At 43.9% G+C, this 20,443-nt stretch overlaps 3 protein-coding genes across 7 annotated transcripts; 1 reads left to right on the plus strand and 2 right to left on the minus strand.

Moving 5' to 3' along the window:
* The first annotated feature begins 49 nt into the window (after positions 1 to 49).
* Positions 50 to 3,259, plus strand: pop7 (POP7 homolog, ribonuclease P/MRP subunit). 2 transcript variants are annotated; one of them, XM_023829260.2, is made up of 2 exons: positions 50 to 555; positions 1,946 to 3,259. In XM_023829260.2, exons 1-2 carry the CDS (start codon positions 479 to 481, stop codon positions 2,379 to 2,381), a joined length of 513 nt encoding a protein of 170 aa, XP_023685028.1. In that variant the 5' UTR covers positions 50 to 478; the 3' UTR covers positions 2,382 to 3,259. The 2 variants fall into 2 exon arrangements, with proteins under 2 accessions (XP_023685028.1, XP_023685029.1); XM_023829261.1 differs by lacking the exon at positions 50 to 555 and adding an exon at positions 564 to 1,692.
* A 1,491-nt stretch (positions 3,260 to 4,750) lies between these two features.
* LOC111852932 (erythropoietin-like) lies at positions 4,751 to 12,955 on the minus strand. Of its 4 annotated transcripts, XM_023829328.2 has the most exons (6): positions 11,067 to 12,242; positions 10,505 to 10,614; positions 8,233 to 8,363; positions 8,058 to 8,144; positions 7,189 to 7,353; positions 4,751 to 5,901 (listed from the first exon to the last, which is right to left on the minus strand). In XM_023829328.2, the coding sequence occupies exons 3-6, from the start codon at positions 8,341 to 8,343 to the stop codon at positions 5,758 to 5,760; spliced, it is 507 nt and encodes a 168-aa protein (XP_023685096.1). In that variant the 5' UTR covers positions 8,344 to 8,363; positions 10,505 to 10,614; positions 11,067 to 12,242; the 3' UTR covers positions 4,751 to 5,757. The 4 variants fall into 4 exon arrangements, with proteins under 4 accessions (XP_023685096.1, XP_023685094.1, XP_023685093.1 ...); XM_023829326.2 differs by lacking the exons at positions 10,505 to 10,614; positions 11,067 to 12,242 and adding an exon at positions 12,819 to 12,955; XM_023829325.1 differs by lacking the exons at positions 10,505 to 10,614; positions 11,067 to 12,242 and adding an exon at positions 12,302 to 12,498.
* Positions 12,956 to 15,932: 2,977 nt separating this feature from the next.
* LOC111852936 (endonuclease domain-containing 1 protein-like) lies at positions 15,933 to 18,273 on the minus strand. Its single transcript, XM_023829332.2, has 3 exons — positions 18,259 to 18,273; positions 16,632 to 16,886; positions 15,933 to 16,163 (listed from the first exon to the last, which is right to left on the minus strand). The coding sequence occupies exons 1-3, from the start codon at positions 18,271 to 18,273 to the stop codon at positions 15,933 to 15,935; spliced, it is 501 nt and encodes a 166-aa protein (XP_023685100.2).
* Between the last annotated feature and the right edge of the window lie 2,170 nt (positions 18,274 to 20,443).

Raw genomic sequence — 20,443 nt, forward strand, 5'->3', positions numbered from 1 at the left:
ACCAACGGGAGCGCCGTTCACTGTTTTGGGGGTGACCCCATTCACATGACGGAGGAGTCCAACGGGAAGGCGGCTCATTGTTTTGGGTGACGACCCTATTCACGTGACATTCTTCTGGCCCTTACACCGTTTCATTTAAGATGCTTCTCTTTCAAATTATTGTTAATGTCTTGATGTTGGGGCTGCTGATTGCTTGAATGCATTCCGGAACGAATTTAATTTACGTACTATATTTTAATACAAATAGTTTTAGTTTCAATACTTCGCTTCAGTACTTGGGACATAAATGCCTGGACAGCATTCGATTAACTTTGTGCACCAACATGCTTTAGTGAGGCTTGATCAGTATAATAACGACAGCATTTATTACATTTTATAACTACGCTTAATCCAGAACCATTAGCGTCCTCGCCCAGCCAAGTCCTTTGAGACTCGACAGCCCCGCTTTCTTGACCCATGCGTTTGCTTCCGGTTCCACATGCGCTGTCACACCGAAATCTTCCGTTTTATGCGAACCGCAGGAGGTACACTGGTGCTGGAGTTGAACGCAACCGGGTGGGTGGTCTGTGTTTGTGTGTGAAACTTCATATAACATTAAATCTGCGGAGATGTGGTGATGTAGCTGGTTTGTACGTACGTTAACTTGAATTGTTTGTTTCATTGGTTGCGTATCACGCTGGAGATAGCTAACGCAATGGTGGCTCCTCTTGAGCGTGGATTTTTAGTTAAGTGATGTGGAATAGGAACAAACTCCGGACCCCTTGAGTTAGACATTTGAAGTAGCCGTCCATCGCCGATGTACGGCATGGTGGCATATTGGCTATTGTCTGGAACCACAAATGTTCCAATTAAGCCTCCAAAACCAAGATGATGAGCATAAACTAAATGGGTTTTGCATATATTTTTAAATGTATATGTAGAAGAAGTATGGAAAAATCATACCCGCTGTTTTCTGAAAATAGACCAAAATGTAACATTGTGGGTATTACAGTTCTGTGTGTTTTCGAGAACTAGGCAAGTTCATGAATAGAAGTTAGCAGACGAAACTCATGGTCTATCGATCTGTCAACGTCCTTATTCTCGTCTATCATGAGATGTAGGTAATGCTTGAAAGACGATGAAAAGACAGAAAGTGGTCAAAATGAGTTTTCTCTACAGCTTGCTGGACACACTTTTAGTGACAGGATGAGGAATTTGGTGATCTGCATGGACTTTAAAAGATTCACTGTTTCTTTGGATTAAGATGAGCCTGGACCACCTCACCTGACATCAAATAAGGGTGTCAGCCTGCTTGATCTGTTGTTCTGTGGATGAACCACTGGGCAGAGGCCCTGGGATAGACCCCATGACATTCTAGTGGGGTTAAATCTTCCAGCTGATTTGGGGTCGCCTGGGCATACCCTAAAGGGATTTTGAAGGAGAAGCTGTTTTGAAGATGGATGGCTATTTTACAATTCATGGTAGTCCTAATCGGCTATATTGCAGAAAGATCATTTTGAAAAATCCCATTAATCTAAATTTCTGATTAAAAGTAATCTCTAGTAGGTATGGAACATGTATCTTACTTTAGTTCCCACATCCAGAGATGCTTCTTAAAGGATGTCCGATCATTTTTATTGAGCACTAGCCGGTGTTCCTGACAGTCATACAACTTCCTGTTGGTGTTACAGCTCTGGGCCACACTGACATCTAGTGAGTGTTTCTAAGTATTGTCACTACTATTCCCACTGTGTCTACTATAGAGCAGGGTGGGGGGAGGGGGTACATGACATTAGTTGTTAAGGAAGGTATTCCGCTAATTTTAATGAAGAACAAGAAGCTTAACCACTTTTGTTTAAAATATCCAGCTCTGTTCTTGAGTAAAGAGTAAGATTATTCTTTAGTAACTATATGAGAAACTGTTGTGCTAAATCTGGTGACTGGTGACCCTGCTTTCCTCTTCCAGGCAGATGTCAGAGACCAGTGACAAAGTGTCCCAGCCTCAGGCAGGCACAGCTGCAGCTGATATGGACCCTGTGGAGTTCACCTTGCGCAAGCGGCTGCCCCGGAAGCTCCCACGCCGCCGCAATGATGTCTATGTCAACATGAAGACTGATTTCCGTGCACAGCTAGCCCGCTGCCAGAAGCTGCTTGATGCAGCCGGATCAGGCCACAGGGAGATATATATCCACGGCCTGGGCTTGGCTATCAGCCGTGCCATCAACATTGCCTTGCAGCTCCAAGCCTGCAGCCAGGGGGCACTGCAGCTGGCTGCAAACACCTCCACTGTGGAACTGGTGGATGACCTTGAGCCAGATGACCCAGATGAGGGAGAAGTCCTGACCCGCACCCGCAACAATTCTGCCATCCACATTAAAGTGTTTTATCCGGACCCAAAGTGAGAGCTGAGCTGTCGCTATGGAGACCAGGCTTCCCTTGCCTGTGTTTAATGCCCACTAATGATGGTATTTGTATTTATGGTATTTCTCGACCCCACTAGATGGTGCTCTTGGCTTGCTTTGAGGCATGCTTTTGACACCATCTAGTGGGGTCAAAAAGTACCGCAAATGGTTCATGAAGTGTCATTTTTGCTATCACTAATGTGCACCAATGAGTTGAGGAGATCCTACGAATTCTTGGTAGATACCGGAGTCATACGATTGTCACAAGATCAGTCTGTGCCATTTCTAGTTTCTGTCTTTTGTTTTAATGATTTCAGTCCTATAGCTTTTCATCTTTTTGGTGAATTTTGTGCCGTTTGCCTCCTGGCCTGTGTAAAATGTACTTTGTGTGAAGGGGGATGAAATAAGCTATAAAGGTTTACAGGTGTAATTTGGTACCTTGGGGCAACTACCTTAAATTTGCATTTTTCTTTTGCTGACAGTTCTCAAACATACTGGTCAGTTGTGGTAGCAGGATGTGTTAATAGAAGCTTCTTGAACATTTGTGGCTATTGTTTATGTATAAAATTAGAATGTATGCATGATTGTGAGGTATTTTCATGTTAAATCTATGTGGATTAAAGTTAAGATTAAAAACTTATGTTCCTGTTAATTTTACAAGGAAATATGACAAGTTTATGTTCTGTGTTCCTTGACTGAAATGTTTGAGGCATTAGGTTGCAGTGTCACAGATTTACCTGTAGAGGGCAAAAAGTACTGTTATATTCAATTAACTCAGTGCTCTGCAAAATACTAGAGTTTTTTTATTTTATTATTATTATTTTATTTTGGACTTTACCAGTCTGTCACTGGAAGAAATAAACCTGACAATAAAGGTGTTTTAATGTCCTGGAACATTAAAATGGTGTGGGACATGTGCACTTTGGCACATGTGCTTTACTCACATGTCCATACGGTGGCAGAAGGTGGTGAGTGACTCTGTCTTAAAGCAGAGTTCCCCAATTCCAGTCCTGGAAGGCCAGAATCCATCACAGTTAGCATATTTCCCTGTTCAAACGTCTTATTCAGCTAATCACCAGGTTTAGTAGGTGCGGGTGAGTGGAGGAATCTGCAAACTGTGTTGGATTCTGGCCCATCAGGACCGGAACTGGGGAACAGACAATCTGGTGCAGACACTCCTCAGCTAATGACCGAGTTCTGTTCCTAGGGTTACGTAGTTTACGTAGAATCTCGTCGTTTGTTAAGTGAATTGGTCGATAAGTGAAGAGCTGCCTCTTACAGATACTTCAGGCATACTGTCATGGTAGTGGGTTTCTGTAAACCTTCTTTAGATATTATTTTTATGTCATTTTTGCACCATTTATAACGTTTTTAGTAAATTTGTTTATACTTTTGTGTACTGTAATAAACTGATTAAATCAGCTCTAATACACATTACTTAGGTTTGCTTACTGTAAATACAGGTAATTGTTTTTATTTATTATGAATAATGAGAAGGTCTAAAGGAAAGTCCAACTTGATCACTCTGTTTTATTTGCATAATTACTTGATGCTGAGATGCCTTGCTGCTGTTTCCACAAACAAAGTTCTCGTATAGAGTACAATACCGACTGGTCAGAGAGCTGGTTATAAGTCAGTTGTTAAACAGGTAAGTCGTTAAGTGAGGAGTGTCTGTAGTGTATCGCAGTATCGCTGGTCCTTGGGGGCCTCCAGACAGTCCATGTATTTGCTTCCTCATAGCTCTGGTAAAAATGTGGACTGTCTGGCAGGGTTGGGAAACACTGGTGTATGAGACACATATTCTCATAATCTTTACCACACCAGTAAGCTGAGTGTATGTTGGGGGGGGGGGGGGGGGCAGGGGGTACTTCTTGTTCTCATCTCTCATCTTTCTGTCTACCTAAATGCAAATGAGTCAAATGAGCTGTAGCACACTGGTATTCTGCTCCCGCTGTGATTCTTACTGGGATGGAACCTTAGTAGAATGCATAGGTGATTTTATATGGAGTGCAACTGCACCCTCTACTGGTCAAATGAAAAAACTATTTGAACACGTTTGAATAATGTGGCTTGTGTTAGTCATATCAACTTGTAGTAATAATTGATTTTAAATGTATTTGCTCTTTTTATGTGTAGCTCAGTTTGGCATGGCCTGTAATGAATGCCAGGTTGGGCTCCGTCACCTCGGACCCCCTGGGAGAAAAACCTTGAGTTGCCTGTGGTAGAATGGATTGTGGTTTTTCTTATAAAAAGTTTGAAACAGTTTTACTACACTTTTTAAACAGAAGAGTAGCTGGTTTGTCCAAAGTGCTAAATTCTGATAAGGAAAAAATAAGTCAAACGGAAAACAAAACTGTACAACTCTTAAATAAATGTATCCTAGTAAAAACAAATAGTCATTTATAAAGGAAATTGGCAACAAAGTTAGGCCTGATCACCTGGCCTGTCCTTCTCTAAGTGTGAGCTCGGTTAGGGTTACGAGGACACTTTAGGCCCGGCCTTCTCGTCCTTCCAGGGAGAGGCAGGGTATGACAATCAGGGAATTCAGGTGAGAGAAGGCGCGCACAGTACACATACTAACACTATAGCAAAACACCATTGTAACAGTACATACAAATATCAAAGATCTGCAATAATGCCTGCTTCTCTCTCACATACAGTCAAATCATGTAACCCCAGGCTTTACAGAAATATAGAAAAATAAAGATTATTATTATAAAATTTATATAAAAATAACTCTAAAAACAAAACACACAAGTACAGAGTACAGACGTAAGAAACCATGGTAATAATAGTGATGCTAGATAAACACATCACAAGATAGCTGAGCTTCAGGACAAATGAGCTTTAGAATAGAGTTTGAGGGCAGCTGATGTTCAGAACAGCTGAGCTTAATGGCAACTGAGGTTCGGGACAGTTGAGCTTCAGAACAGTTTAGTTTCTTAGCAACTGAGGTTCGGGACAGTTGAGCTTCAGAACAATTTAGTTTCTTAGCAACTGAGGTTCGGGACAGTTGAGCTTCAGAGCAGTTTAGTTTCTTAGCAACTGAGGTTCAGGACAGCTGAGCGTCAAGGCAACTGAGCTTCAGAACAAATTAGTTTCAGGGCAACCGAGGTTCAGAACAGCTGAGCTTCGGAACAGTTTAGTTTCATGGCAACTGAGGTTCGGAGCAACTGGATGTCAAGGCAACTGAGCTTCAGAACAGCTTCAAGACAGGACATGTCAGATACTGTCTGTACTCTCCCATGTGCCATCTCAAAATGTAATCATTTGTCCCATGCAACCAAAGATGGGGAAGAGAGCCTTCCTGAATTTGGCCAGTCACTGGCTGCCCCAGTCATACCCAGTCGCACTCCAAGTCTTGGGAAGCTGCATGTCAGTGATTTTCTTGACGGCAAGCTGGCGCACGGCTCAGAAGGAGGTGCACTTTGCCTCGCAGGAAGTTGGTGTGGACACGGAAGAGTTCTGGCATGGAGGACACGGTCCAAGTGTCCCACGTTCTGGAAGAGGGGGACCAGTCCTACCAAAGAGACACATGGTCAGCAGCAGAACACAGCCTGCACTCAGATGCTGATCACATGGGGCCAGGCAAAAGCACACAGTACTGAGAAAGAGGCCAGCAGAGGGCAGGTTAATGGCTAATCTGGCGCCGGCCGTTTGCTTCGCCGCTGCTTTTCCTGGAACCACCGCCCGCTTTCTGCGGGCCAGTTCCGCAAACGTGCCGCCTAGCATCTCCGCTCGACAGCCAAGTGACCCGTGACAGCACAGCGTGCGGCCTCACGCGCTCCCCCGCCCACCCCAATGTCGGCTGGGCCCATTCCAGCTCAGCTGCTGGGAAGTGTGGACTGATCTTCACTCCCTGCTTGATGTTCTACATTAGTCCAAAGAGCCTGTTATTTAGGTACATTTACCATGACACTCAGACTCATTTGCACATTCCCAAAAACATTAACCAGACAGATGTACTATACAGTGCGGCCCGGTGCGATTCTCCATCACGATCACTGGCTACCGCATGACCTATGACCTCTCACCCATCCTGCTTCCACTCCCATTATTCCCTGTATTCTATGGGTCCTTTCGATATACATCTGGTACGATCAGTTTATGTCGTACAAAAAAAAATCATGCACTGGGTTGGGCTTGGGTGGCGCTGCCACTGCCCCCTTATCATTTGCGGGGGATTAGAGGCAGATGAACCCCACAAATGTGTAAATTTGTGAATAACACTTGGAAACCCCCTAAAGTAATATTATAACATAACATAACAGCCTGCTAGTCTCACCAATAACAAATAAAAAGTCTATTTATTAGCAATGTCTAAACAAACACTACTGTAATATACACTTTGCATGTCAAATTACTTTGTCATTTCCTATCTAGACGTTTTTATATAATATGCAATAATATCTAAATTCGAATGAAAATTGACAGCACAGAAAAGTTTGAAATGGTACTACTGTGGAAAACGTGAGATTGGACGGTTACAGAGACAGCTGACAGGTGCCTGCGGCTAGCTGCAGTGACTTTTAATATTAAAGATATAGTATGCAGCAAATATTACGTATCACTAATAAAGAAATATTCCCGTTTAATTGTTTACGGTCAATAACCAAACATGTGAATGTCAAAATCGTAAATGGGAAGGGGTTACTGTAGTTTATTTTTGATAATTAACCAACCCCTTTGCATTGCCCCAAGAGTTCCGCAGCTGCTGGAATACCAGCCAAAGACCCATACCAGTCAGTTGACTGGGGGTTGGGACCCCCTACTGTACTGGATTTAGCCTGAACCCCCTACGACTCACCTGCATGTCGAGACTGCGGATCACCTGTTTGATGCTATGAATGTTGTCGTAGCTGCTGTCCAGGAGGCCAATGAGAGCGGTGTCAGAGACGGATGCCTTCACCCTCTCGATCGCTTGCCCCAATAGCCGCAGTCCTTCCTGGACCTCCTGGGTTTGCTCCCGGACCTGTTTGTGATGAACACAGCCCAGATTAGCTCGATAGTCCCTGCCTTGCACCCCTAGTCTCCAGGAAATGCTCTGCACTGTTGTGACACTGAATAGAACAAGTGGGTACAGAAAATGGGTGAATATAACATTATGCCATGGGGCTAAACACATAGCGCCAAGAACCTAAAGCAGTGAAAGGCTGTGCTAATTTACCCAACTTAACTCATAGGACAGTCAAGGTCAGTGTGGCGGCTCAGTAGGCTAAGCCTCTGTGCTCATGATTGAAAGGTTGTGGGTTTGAGACCCTGGCTGAACCTGTGCTGTGTTCCATTCCCAAGCTTACTCTGATGTGTATGTCTCTGATGTGTGGAGAGCAAGATAAGGTATTAATCCCCATGAAGGATTAATAAAGTATCGATAGCCTGTCAGAGGGGCTCAGCAGGTTAGGTGCTTGTGACCAAAAGGTCACAGGTTCAAGTCCAGCCTTGGCACATCTGTGGTCCCTTAACCCCCAGCTTCCTGGGCACCACAACAGGTGGCTGCCCTTCACAGCCAGCTTGCTCTCACCTATAGAGAGGTGGGGGTGGTTTTGTAAAGTGTCAATTAATATTATTTAGGGCCCCATTTGTTGTTATCCTGTGGTCCTTGGTTCTCTGCAGTGTAACAGTTTTACACTTTCAGTTAAGCCTTTTTGGAAGGGGGGGGGGGGGGGGGAGACTCACGTCTTTCCTTTCCCAGGCGGCGAAGTCGACGCTGGTCCGCGGAACAGTAAGCGACTCGGACAAGCGGCACCTGTCCCGGCACGTCCCCTTCAGAGGGAGAGAAGACGATGACATCACGCCTTTAACTCTGCAGCGCTGATGACCAGCGGGGAACTCGGGGAGTCAATGGCCTTACCATAGCAAGCTCAATGTCACGGGACTCCTGGATGAAGCGGTCCAGGACAAGTGGGTCACAGATGGGCCTCAATGCAGAGGGCGATCCTGGCCGGGTCCAGTCCAGCACCATTAGCAGCACGGTGACAAGTCCTATCAAAGGAGAATAAAAGGCACTGTTCATTTACACTCATATTCATAAACATGCTTTAGTGTTGGCAGTAGGGATGAGCTGTGCCAACAATACCCATCGTGATAGCAGTGTCATTCAATGAATCACGATGTTTCACGATATTGCCATCGTATCCTGCTGGGTAATGCTCTCATATTAAAATAATGCAACTACTAAAATTTGAAACAGGCAAATTTAATTAACAGGCATTAACAGCCATTAACTACCAAGGATGAGCCGGTATCTTGAATGAGGCAGTTCCACACTTTCACTCCCGATTGCATTAGCTATTTCTTTGTGTGTACATAAAATGCCCAATTCTGTTTTTAAAAATATGAACAAAAAGAATTAAACAACTGACTTGTACGTTAACATTTTGAAGACCGACACTTCACTGCACTTGGTACAGGATATATAAACAGCATATTTTAATCAGCAGATGTTGTAAAATGTCAGTGCTGGTGTTAAATGGTATTGTAATAAATTAATAACTCGAGGCAAAGGTTCGAAATACCTATAAAAAATCGTAACTGAATTGTGATATTAATTTCTGTATTGATATCCCTCTGCTTTACACGATTATGGACATGCATGTTATTTTCCATAAGACACATAAACATATCCGCTCGATATCAGAGACCTGATCTCTACTTATCTCCTTTATTTCTAATATTCTTTACAGCACATAAATCTTCATATATCTGTCATATTTCACAGACACACACACTACCATGTACACCATGTTACAGTCTAATATCCCATCTCTGTGCCAACTTGCTGCATCTCTGTATATCTCTGTCCCTCATACATATTCACATGTTTACATGTTACATGTATGACCATGTCATGCCATTTTTTTTAGCATCTGTAAGTGATTATGAACTAGACCACGTTATTAACTGCATGAATATTTGACACACCATAGATATGTCACGTATTTCCATATGTATACACAAGACATATCCATTGGGTATGCGGGTTTTCGCCTCAACTCCCTAATTAAATTACTAATTAGAGGACTGATTGACTGAAGAGTCCTCACACCTGGGTTTGATTAGCTGACCTAAAAGTTATCCCGAAATCCTGCATACACACTGGCCGTTTGTGGATGAGACTACCTGCCCCGACGTACACCATGCTGCATACACACTGGATGAGACTACCTACCCCGACATACACCATGCTGCATACACACTGGATGAGACTACCTACCCCGACGTACACCATGCCGCATACACACTGGATGAGACTACCTACCCCGACGTACACCATGCCGCATACACACTGGATGAGACTACCTACCCCGACGTACACCATGCCGCATACACACTGGATGAGACTACCTACCCCGACGTACACCATGCCGCATACACACTGGATGAGACTACCTACCCCGACGTACACCATGCCGCATACACACTGGATGAGACTACCTACCCCGACGTACACCATGCCGCATACACACTGGATGAGACTACCTACCCCGACGTACACCATGCCGCATACACACTGGATGAGACTACCTACCCCGACGTACACCATGCCGCATACACACTGGATGAGACTACCTACCCCGACGTACACCATGCCGCATACACACTGGATGAGACTACCTACCCCGACGTACACCATGCTGCATACACACTGGATGAGACTACCTACCCCGACGTACACCATGCTGCATACACACTGGATGAGACTACCTGCCCCGACGTACACCATGCCTGTTCACATGCTACAAACAGTGGAGCGTGCGACTTCAGTGGTTTTACCCAGTCTACCTGTACACCACACACAAAAAAAAACACTCATTTGCACCCACATATTCCAGCACCCACATGTTTGCAGACATGGGTATTATTGGGATGCATCACGATATGCGTAACAGAAATAGCCTCGGGCTGAGGCACGTGGTTACATGGCTGACTGTGTACTTTTGCACCGGTGCAGCAGCGAGTGCGAGAGAGAGAGAGAGAGAGAGAACACGGCACTCAGCATGTGGCCATCCAGCGGTTTCAGACAGGCCAATATGTGCTGCGCAGAACCTGAGCCAGGACTTTGGCTGGAGCTTAAAGGTAAAAGGGCAGCTTGGAGCGCGGCTTTCTGCCAGCATTTTATTTACCTTCTCACCTCCGTGGTTGTATTTAGCACTGGAGAACATCCAGGGTGAGTCAGCCACAAGCAGCGCGATCTGGAGATGCTTCCAGAGCCTCCCCAGCGTTTCGCCTGTCACTATGTATAGTGTACAATGCACGTCTTCATGTTGCCACCAGGTCAATCACAAATTAATACATGGCACAAGTGTTTGATGACATTCCATCCTGTTGGAAGACCTTTCGTTTGCTTTCCAAATGTTTACAAGGGGTTTCACAACGGCAAACCTTTCTCACTACCCGTCGACTCCAGCAACATTGACTGCAGTACAAAAAGAATGACCATCTACGGCAGAGCTGCTCATTCGTGCGCCTGGAGGTCGACCCCCCTGCAGAGCGTAGGGTGCAGCCCAAATTTAACACACTCGATACAGATGAACGGGCCCTTCAGTAGCATCTCGTTAGCAGAGCCAGCTAGGCTGACGCTAACCTCTGCAGAGTGGTAGATCGGCAGGTGCAGGAATGGGCAGCCCTGCTCTACAGCTTCTTGAGGCAAGAAAAATTATCCTGAGAAAACTGGACTTCAGTTACCTGGGTTAGGACGCAAGAACAGCAACAGTGAGAAAATATGAGGCTAAATCTTACGTGGCTGACTTTTGCCAAATGTTCCAAACCGAAAACACTTTTTAGAATGAGTTACAATGAAAATCTTCTGAGATTCCTACACAAATAAACAATGAAAATTTAACGCAATAAACCAGTTGCAACAATGTAAAACAAACCTGGACTGGCTTCAAACAATCTAAATTTTAGGAAGAAGCGATTCAAGCTTAAGTCCCAGGTCAAAAAAGTATATATAAAAAAGATTTATTGAGGGACAAAACCATGCGTTAATAAATATTACGTTATGGACGCAACACGCGCTGTAAATAAGGTGTTAACCACAAGACCCTGAAAGACTTTTCCTCCCTTTGGCACGCTCCACGTGCTTCGCTCTTTTAGCGATCAGCAGGGTTGCCAGTTCTCACGCATCTCTCATGCTTTCAGACTGCCACGAAAGAAATCTTACGGCAAATCTATAGTCTACAAACATTTTACGAAGTAATACAATTGATGCATACACGTAAATGCGTGTGCATGTGCGTACAGACTCGAATTGAAAATCTCATTCCAGCCAACTGACCGAAGCTGGAAACCATGTATCAGGGGTCAAGGTCGCTTTTCGGACACGTGCTGCGCTCAGTGTAACAGCACACCAGATAACCCAGACGAATTAAACGTTTTTAATGACCACTGACTTATGCAAACAGTGCATGGTTTTAGATGCGCATTTTTAGATTTTATAGACCTTTTATCTACGGTATTCAGCGACATTCGTCCATTTACCGTTTCAGTATTTGCATCCCTTAAGTAACACGTGTACCACCATCGTAAAAAAAGCGCAAGTTGTTCCACAAGAAACCGAAACCATCGGAGAAGAAACGGACAGATAATCTGTAAAAATAACGCGAGTTTGGGACGGGATACGTTTCAATTCGAGTTTGCCGGCGCCTCTATCCTTCAGGTATCCTTCGCTGCACAGGCGCGCACTACCGAGACCGCTATCGAAGTGGTTTACAGCATCGAATCTCTCCCAGCGTCCGTAGATAAGAGAAGAGAGATAAGGAACCGACTTAACTATCTCTTTTCGGTTAGGCGATAAAGACGTAAGCCAATGGACCAACTTGATTGCTGCATAAAGACTGGAGCCAGGCGCGCGCCCTAATCGCCCTTGGGACAGACAGTAAAACCGATATATGACAGCACTAGTCTCTCGGTCCACTCACCCCATGTCGTAATCCGCATAGCCCCTTGCAGGCTCTGCGTCCCTAGCCCATCGGCCCGTCTAAAGCCTTATTACTTGCAGCTAGAGTTTTTTTATGCATTGCGTTTTTGGCTCTTGTCCGGTAGGTGCTCCGGCGTGCGTTCTGTTTGATCCTCTTGATCCTTGGTCATGACTGTGAACCAGCATGGTCCTGCGACGGATCGGGTAAGTCTAATTCCTCTAGTCCTTACCCGCCAGTTAAGTCGGCGAAAAGGGCTGGACCCACATGCACGGCAGTCCAGATCTTTAGGTTTTTGTGCACGGAGCCAAAAATGGTGCACGCCTGAGTGCACTTTCAGGTAAGCGCGGGTGGTATTTTATAAATCGTATTTGCGCTCTTTCAAAAATACCGCAAAGCACACAAATCACATGTCTATTGAGTCAAATTCCAGATATAAAATATATGAAATTATCGCAAGATTTGTATTCCTGATAATGATTCATTAGTATATCTGTACATCTGTTAATAGGCTACTTACTGGCTTTCATTCATTGACACCAAAGCCAGCGTAGATTAGAAGGCAGGGAGTTGAAAGAATGAATCTGTCATTACAGCTGGTTTTTGTACCCTAGAAAGGGGCTTTGGAAATATGTGATACTAAGCGGATATTCCCGGTACCCGTAACCGCACGTGTGTGACGTCCGCCTTTGAACTTGTGACTTTTATAAACTTGTGACTCATACAGAAGGCACATTGATAAACGTATCGTCATATATATTGGCGGTTCTTGACTGCTGTATTTCTAGTAGGTGGACGTGCGTCTAAAACTCATTCCAGTTCGGGACTTTGTAAAACACGTAACGGGAATAAAGCTAAAGTGGCTTAATGTTCCAAAAACGACACATGAAAAGTTTTTTTCCCGTTTGAAAGAAATTTGAGAGAGGATTCATTGAACAGAATTTTAGTTTTTCTTGAACGCTATTTCGGTGAATTAAGCCACGTTAAGCTGTTTCATTATAATGGGGTTTTAAGAGGTGGGGAATGTGTTTTTTATAATTTTGTAGCTACAGTTTCATGCATTTGGAAATACAGTGATTTATAACCAGTAAGCGTGAAAAAAACTTGATTTTCACATGAAGCTTTTTAAAGTGTTCCGTATTAACGGTTTTGCATTTTCTTGTATGGCATCGTAGGAAGCACAGAAGGATAAATCGTAAATGAACTGATCATACCACATAATCTATTTACATGTTAAATGTAAATCGTTTCCAGTGTTGGAAGTCATTGCCTGTGCAGAATGTGGTACAAAACGAAAGTAGAAAGTATCACATTTGCAGGACCCTTGTCCTTAAAAGATTCCATATTTTTAAGATTCTTTAAAATATATGCCTTTTCACGGTTAATAAGTAAACAGATCCTTTCTGTGTGGAAGAATATGTTGTGATTGTTTTTCAGAAAGTTCCTAATTACTTGCTTATATAAGGTAATACATGAAAGAGGCATTTTGTGTTCAGATTATGAGGTGAAGTAATGAGAGGTAGTTTTCACACGAGTCACGCAGTCTGGGGCATCAGGATGACTAAAAACACACTCATATTTTCTTCACAATGTAAAAGTCCTTTGTTTTTAGAAAACCCAGTGTTTGCTCTGAAATTTGTAAGAGGTGTGTCTATAAATCCCAGATTCCCCATTCACCTCCCTGCCCTCAATCACAGAGATGCTGTTTACTCAGTCCTGAGCGCTTTGTGTGTGTGTGTGCGCCCGCGCGTGCGTGCTCCGTACAGGTCCGGGTGACAAGGTACGTGCAGGATGGCATGCTTTGCTTCTAGGTGGGTGTCGGTGGTGCAGAGATCACGGGGGTTAGGAGTTCAGTGGAATCACACAGGATAGCGAGGGTGGGAGGCAGGGACCAAGAGAGAGGAAAGACGAATCTATTAGAGAAACTGTATTAAATATAATATGCAGTTAACAATACGGTGTCAAAATACATCAGAGAAAGGCAAGGACAAACAGAAATAGGAAAAAATATTTTTGACTATTACCAGTATTTGACCGTTATCGAGATTAAATTAGGAAAACACATTAATGCCGCCATCTAGCGGCCAATACTAGTAAGTTTCTGGTGGCTCTGTCACAGAGCCATTTAAGGACACAAAAATGCAGCATAGCTTTTTGTCTCATTGATTAGACATGTTCACCTCTATCCGTCAAACCCACAGTAGGAAATGGGTTCAATAAGTATTCTGAAACCTTGTATGTAAACTGCTCATGTTGTTCATTATATGTGCACCAGTCCAGGCAAACTGAGCTCAAGTTTACGGTCGTCGATAGAGAGGCTTCCCTAATTTTGAGGAAGTCAAAAGGGTATAATCCTTTGCAATATGAAAAACTGTTTTTCAAAAGAAGTGCTAACTCATTTGAGATCTGTGCTACGTCTGTTTTTGGAGTGAGGTCTACTCACAGTTACTAGCAAACTACTAAATAGGATTTATAAAGTAATCTACGCATAACAGGCAGAATAAAAGAAGGCAATGGAAAAGCAGAAACAGTACAGGTAATGTATAGTTTATTCATTAATTTAAGGATGAGCTATTTCAAATCCGTAACTGAAGTCCAAATATAGGTTGTCCAGTGCTAAACGTCTGTGTACAGATAGATGGATTTAATTGAAACTGATTAAACTTTAGCGATGTCAGAAGCAGATTTAGCAAATGTCTGGGGTGTTAAAGAGCATGAGGCTAAGATTCCACAAAAGAAAAATTTGACCAGAAAATTAGTTATTTTGAGAAAAAATAAACTGAAGTTACTTTCAGAGGTGGAAAGTTCAGGTCAGAAAGTACAAATACAGGCCAAGATTTTGCTTCAACCAGCCAGTTGAATAGTGGGACTGTGACTCTTTATACCAGGGGTGGGGAACCTATTCCATGGTGGGTCGGTGCGGGTTTTTGGGATGACCTCTCAATCAGCCAATAATAAAGCAGTGGTTCTGAACTCCAGTCCTGGGGACCCACTGTTATTGGTTGATTGAGAGGTCCTCTGTGGAACAGCTTCCCCACCCTATACTCAACTGGTTGGTTGAAACAAAATCTTGGCCTGGATTTGTACTTTCTGAACCTGAACTTTCCACCTCTGGTTATGTGTCTTTAATTTCCCCTTCTTTCTGCTGTGGTGGCTTCACATGTACGTTTAGAAGTAAGAATTTTACGAGCTGTGGTACATTGAGCGAAACAAAATGTAAGAACACAATAAAAGCGTATCAGAGAAACCGGCGGAAATTCGAGATCCATTGAGAGAAGCGACGGGGTGATGCAGGTCTTGTAGAAGATCTGCATGTAGACAGGGACGTTTATTGTATTGGTGAGGTAGGTTTCCGGGTCTTGTGCGGAGAGCTCGGGGACAATGTTGCCTTCCTTAAAAATTCTTTGCCAGCACGGAAATGCGGCAGGTCGCGGTCAAAGCCATTGCGGCAGGTCGCGGTCAAAGCCAGTGCGGCAGGTCGCAGTCAAATCCAGTGCGGCAGGTCGCGGTCAAAGCCAGTGCGGCAGTAGGCCAGACACTTTTGGTTGTGGCACTGGGTCATGTGACTCATCGTGGTGACGCCCATGACGACGAAGGCTGTGCCGAGTCAGTAGTTGTTGAGACAGAGCCGGATTCAGTCCTTATGCTCATGCCATGGCTTGACGTTGGTCAGGGTGTAGGTGGCGACCTGTTTGTGAGGGTCTGACTGGTGCTGGTCTGGGTTCAGGTGGCCTCGCTCATACAGGACTGTGTTGGCATAGTGCTCCAGGACAGCCTGACTATCTTCGAATTTCATGTGTAAGTGGCACTGTGGGAATGGCTGCATGTTGAGAGGAGAGAGAGAGAGAGAGAGAGAAAGAGTCAACTCTTGTCACACTCAATGGGCAAAAACAGAGAAATGACAGTCCCCTATTGCTTCAGTGCCATTCTCTCTGGAGGAGAGAGATGCTTTTTGCTGATTTATCTCTGTGTGTCTTTTCAATTTATTAACATAACACAAAATGTGGACATTATAGCTTTTGAATAGCTTGAAATGCAGAAACTAAGGTTCTGAAGTTTAAACAGCCCCAAATTACTTCAGATTTAACAATCAGCTACCATTATGTCATATGGCAGCTTGAGTGCAATAATCTGTGTATTAAGTATAAAGGTCAGTATAAACTCGAGCGCATTATCAGTAAGAGCAGAGATTCCCATGCATCATTGCTACCTATGGGAGGCACTAATAGAAAGGGAGCAACAATACAGTGCGAACAGGATGAACAGAAGGTTACGTGTGAACTGTGGCATCATGCCATAGACAAGACGGTAGGCCTGGTTATGAGTGCATTACCTGCGGTTCATACATCCAGGGGTAATCGACCTTCCAGTTTTCCTCAGTCTTCTTAAATGTGTAGGCAGAGTAGATGGAGATGCGATTCTTGGGGTCGTATTGAGTGGCGTTCCTCGGCATGTCAACAAGCCTCTGACAGATCTTGAATCTGGCGTTGGGGAAGCTGTGGGGTGGGGTTTCCATGAATAGCAAGTCCTTACTGTGCTTCTTGCGGTTAAAGTCTTCTACCACAGAGGTGTGCGGTGACAGTGCCCTCTGTGATGGCCGTGACGTGGCACACCTGTAGATTGCTGAGCGACTGGGGCAGCTACAGTACAATGAGGTTCTCAGTGACAACCTGGACATGCAGAAATAATTTAACCTAGAGATGTAGAGGTATCGGTGCAGATCCAGATCTATTTGATGGATCGAGTATCGGCCATACGTGACCCATTCACGTCCGATACTTTCTTATTTAGGTTTTGGCAGTCTCTGAAAAGATAGCTCATATAAATCTATTTGTACAGTCAATCGCACCATTTTACATATTTAGATGTTTTTAGCAGCATTCAAGCTGAACGCTAACGCTGCCACTCAAATTTTTTGCTACTCAGTGGGTGTGAGCGCAGTGACTTCCGCCTGCAGTGACATCATGCGCACACCCTTTTAAGCATTCGGCTCTTGTGTATAATCTCTTGGAAGATATTCAAAGAGAACTGCATGATCGGCCCATCCCTAATTTTAATGGACTTGATAGCATATGCAAGTTAAACTAATCATGATGACCAGATTATTTGCAAGGCAAGGCACATGTGAATGGGCTGGGCTTTGGTTGAATGCGCCTGTATGGGCTCAGAGGACAGCCTGATCTCAGACCCCTTTGGTTAAGCAGTGAGATCATGCAATGGAATTTGCCTTTTTCCACTGAACTGGTTCTGGGTATGTAATCTTGCAGATATTTAATCCTCTGGTTTAAATTAGACTAAGTTTAGCATGCAGAGTTGTGGCTCTGAGGCTAGGGATCTGTGCCAGCTTCTTTGATCCTGTGAATGCCAGCAGTAAGGCCCTTGCCCCATGATTGCTTTGTCCTGGGTATGATGTTCATCTCCATCCTGCCCTGTAGTACTTCTTGCATATGATAATTTCTTTGAAAAGGACCCAGTTGCCTGGATCATCATTTGAGTAAGCATACAGTAACGTGGATCAATGATTATTGATCCCGTGTGGGATGCAGTAAACCCAGTTATCGATTGGTTTATCATTCAGTAACCTGGGTTATTGATAGGTTAGGAATGCATTAGTCGGGGTTTTTAACCAGGGCTGTTATGTGACACACCGGGTTAGGACTCTGAATAACACTCTACTGGGCACAAATACTTAGAAATAACCCAGTTACTACTGTACAAATCATCAACTAATGTAGTAGCTACTTGACATAAAAGATGTGTCACGGTTCATTAACAATGAACAAACATGACACCAGTGTTTCACTTGTGTTATTCATTACTTGTTCATTCAGTCGTTCACAAAGGTTTACAGAATTAACAGATATAGTAACAGAAATACAGTAACTGCTTGAAATAAAAGATGTATCTTGGCATTGTTCAACGCATCCTGAGGGCCTCAGTGTGTAGGTGCTTCGTCTTACCCATAGCTCATACATGTTGGGCAGTTAAGAACATAAGAACTATACAAACGAGAGGAGGCCATTCGGCCCATCGAGCTCGCTTGGGGAGAACTTAACTAATAGCTCAGAGTTAAAATCTTATCTAGCTCTGATTTAAAGGAACCCAAGGATTCAGCTTGCACTACGTTATCAGGAAGACTATTCCATACTCTGACTACACGCTGTGTAAAGAAGTGCTTCCTTAAATCCAGTTTGAAATGTTCTCCCGCTGATTTCCACCTATGGCCACGAGTTCTTGTATTTGAACTAATGCTGAAGTAACTATTCGGTTGAACAGCATCCAAACCTGTTAGAATCTTATAGACCTGGATCATGTCCCCCCTCAGTCTTGAGGCTGTACAGATTTAGCTCAAATAACCTTTCCTCGTATGACATTCCTCTAAGACCAGGAATCATTCTTGTGGCCCTACGCTGCACCTTTTCTAAGGCCGCTATGTCCTTTTTAAGATATGGTGACCAAACCTGTACACAATATTCTAGGTGAGGTCTCACCAAGGAATTGTATAATCTTAGCATTACCTCCCTTGACTTAAACTCCACACACCTGGAGATATACCCCAACATCCTATTGGCCTTTTTTATTGCTTCCCCGCACTGGCGAGAATGAGACATGGAAGCATCAACATACACACCAAGGTCTTTCTCATAATCAGCTACCTTTATTTCAGTAGGTCCCATAAAATACCTGTACTTTATATTCCTGCTCCCTACATGGAGTACCTTACATTTGTCTATGTTAAATTTCATCTGGTAGGTGTCAGCCCAGTCACTAATTAAATTAAGATCCCGCTGTAGCTGCTGAGCCGCTAGTTCAGTATCTGCTACACCACCCACCTTGGTGTCATCTGCAAATTTCACCAGTTTACTGTATATATTGGTGTCTATATCATTTATGTAAATTAGGAACAAAAGTGGTCCTAAAATTGAACCCTGCGGTACCCCACTATGAACGCAGGCCCACTGTGACATTGAGCCTCTTATAACTACTCGCTGCTTCCTATCCGTTAACCAGTTATCAATCCAGGTCGCTACAGTTCCTAAAATACCTGTCACTTTGAGTTTAAGTGAGAGCCTCTTGTGGGGGACAAAAGCCTTTTGGAAATCTAAGTAGATGACATCATAGGCCTTCTTATCATCAACTTCCTGAGTAGCTTCCTCAAAAAACTCCAACAGATTTGTTAAACAGGATCTACCTCTCCTAAATCCATGCTGGCTATCCCTCAAAATGTTATTTGAGTCCAGGTAATCTACCATTTTCTCTTTGATTATAGCCTCCATAACTTTACCAGTTATACAATGATTGGCCTATAGTTTGACAAATTACTTCTATCCCCTTTTTTGAAAATGTTAGACTGTTTAGTCACTCCTGGCCTTCGTAAAAGACTACGCATGAGATATAGAGGATGCCACAATGCATCTTGTCTACGGATCAGATGCAGGCCGTCTGTGCCTGTACAGAATGTGCTTACAGGCTTTGATGGAGAGCCTCATGCTGGGATTTGTGGGAGGGTAACATGAAGTGAGGAAGAACAGCAGAGCTGGGAGTTGGAACAACTTGTGATTTGTACTCTGGAACATGAGAACGTCTGTGCGTGAGGAAGGAGCGAGAGAGTTTAACGAGCCAGCAACTGCCTAGGAGATGGGCTCCATTAGACTCCGTCTGTCACTTAAGTAAGTGAAGTTATAAGGCTAACATGAATGGCTACACAAAAAAACAACAGATACACGGCATCCTGAAGGATGGATGTAAAAGAAACAAAATGGAACCATGTAAGTTTGAAAAGAGAAAATAAAAAATAAATAATGGAAAGTTAAAAAAAAATGGAATAGGAAGGTGCAATCCTAACCCAGACAGCAACATGGGTAACACTGTCGCTTTACACCTCTGGGACCGGGGTTTAAGTCTCTGCCAGGGTTCCATGTGTGTGGAGTTTGCATGTTCTCCCCGTGTTGTCATGGGGTTTCCTCCAGGTACTCCAGTTCCCCCCCCCCCAACAGTCCAAAAACATGCTGAGGTTAATTGCCCATAGGTGTGCGTGTGTGAGTGAGTGGTGTGTGAGTGTGAGCATGTGTGAGTGAGTGGTGTGTGAGTGTGTCCTGTGATGGGTTGGCCCCCCATCCCTGGGTTCCTCCCTGCCTTGCGCCC

This window comes from Paramormyrops kingsleyae, chromosome 18 (genome assembly GCF_048594095.1).
Source record: "Paramormyrops kingsleyae isolate MSU_618 chromosome 18, PKINGS_0.4, whole genome shotgun sequence".
Lineage (NCBI taxonomy): Eukaryota > Metazoa > Chordata > Actinopteri > Osteoglossiformes > Mormyridae > Paramormyrops > Paramormyrops kingsleyae.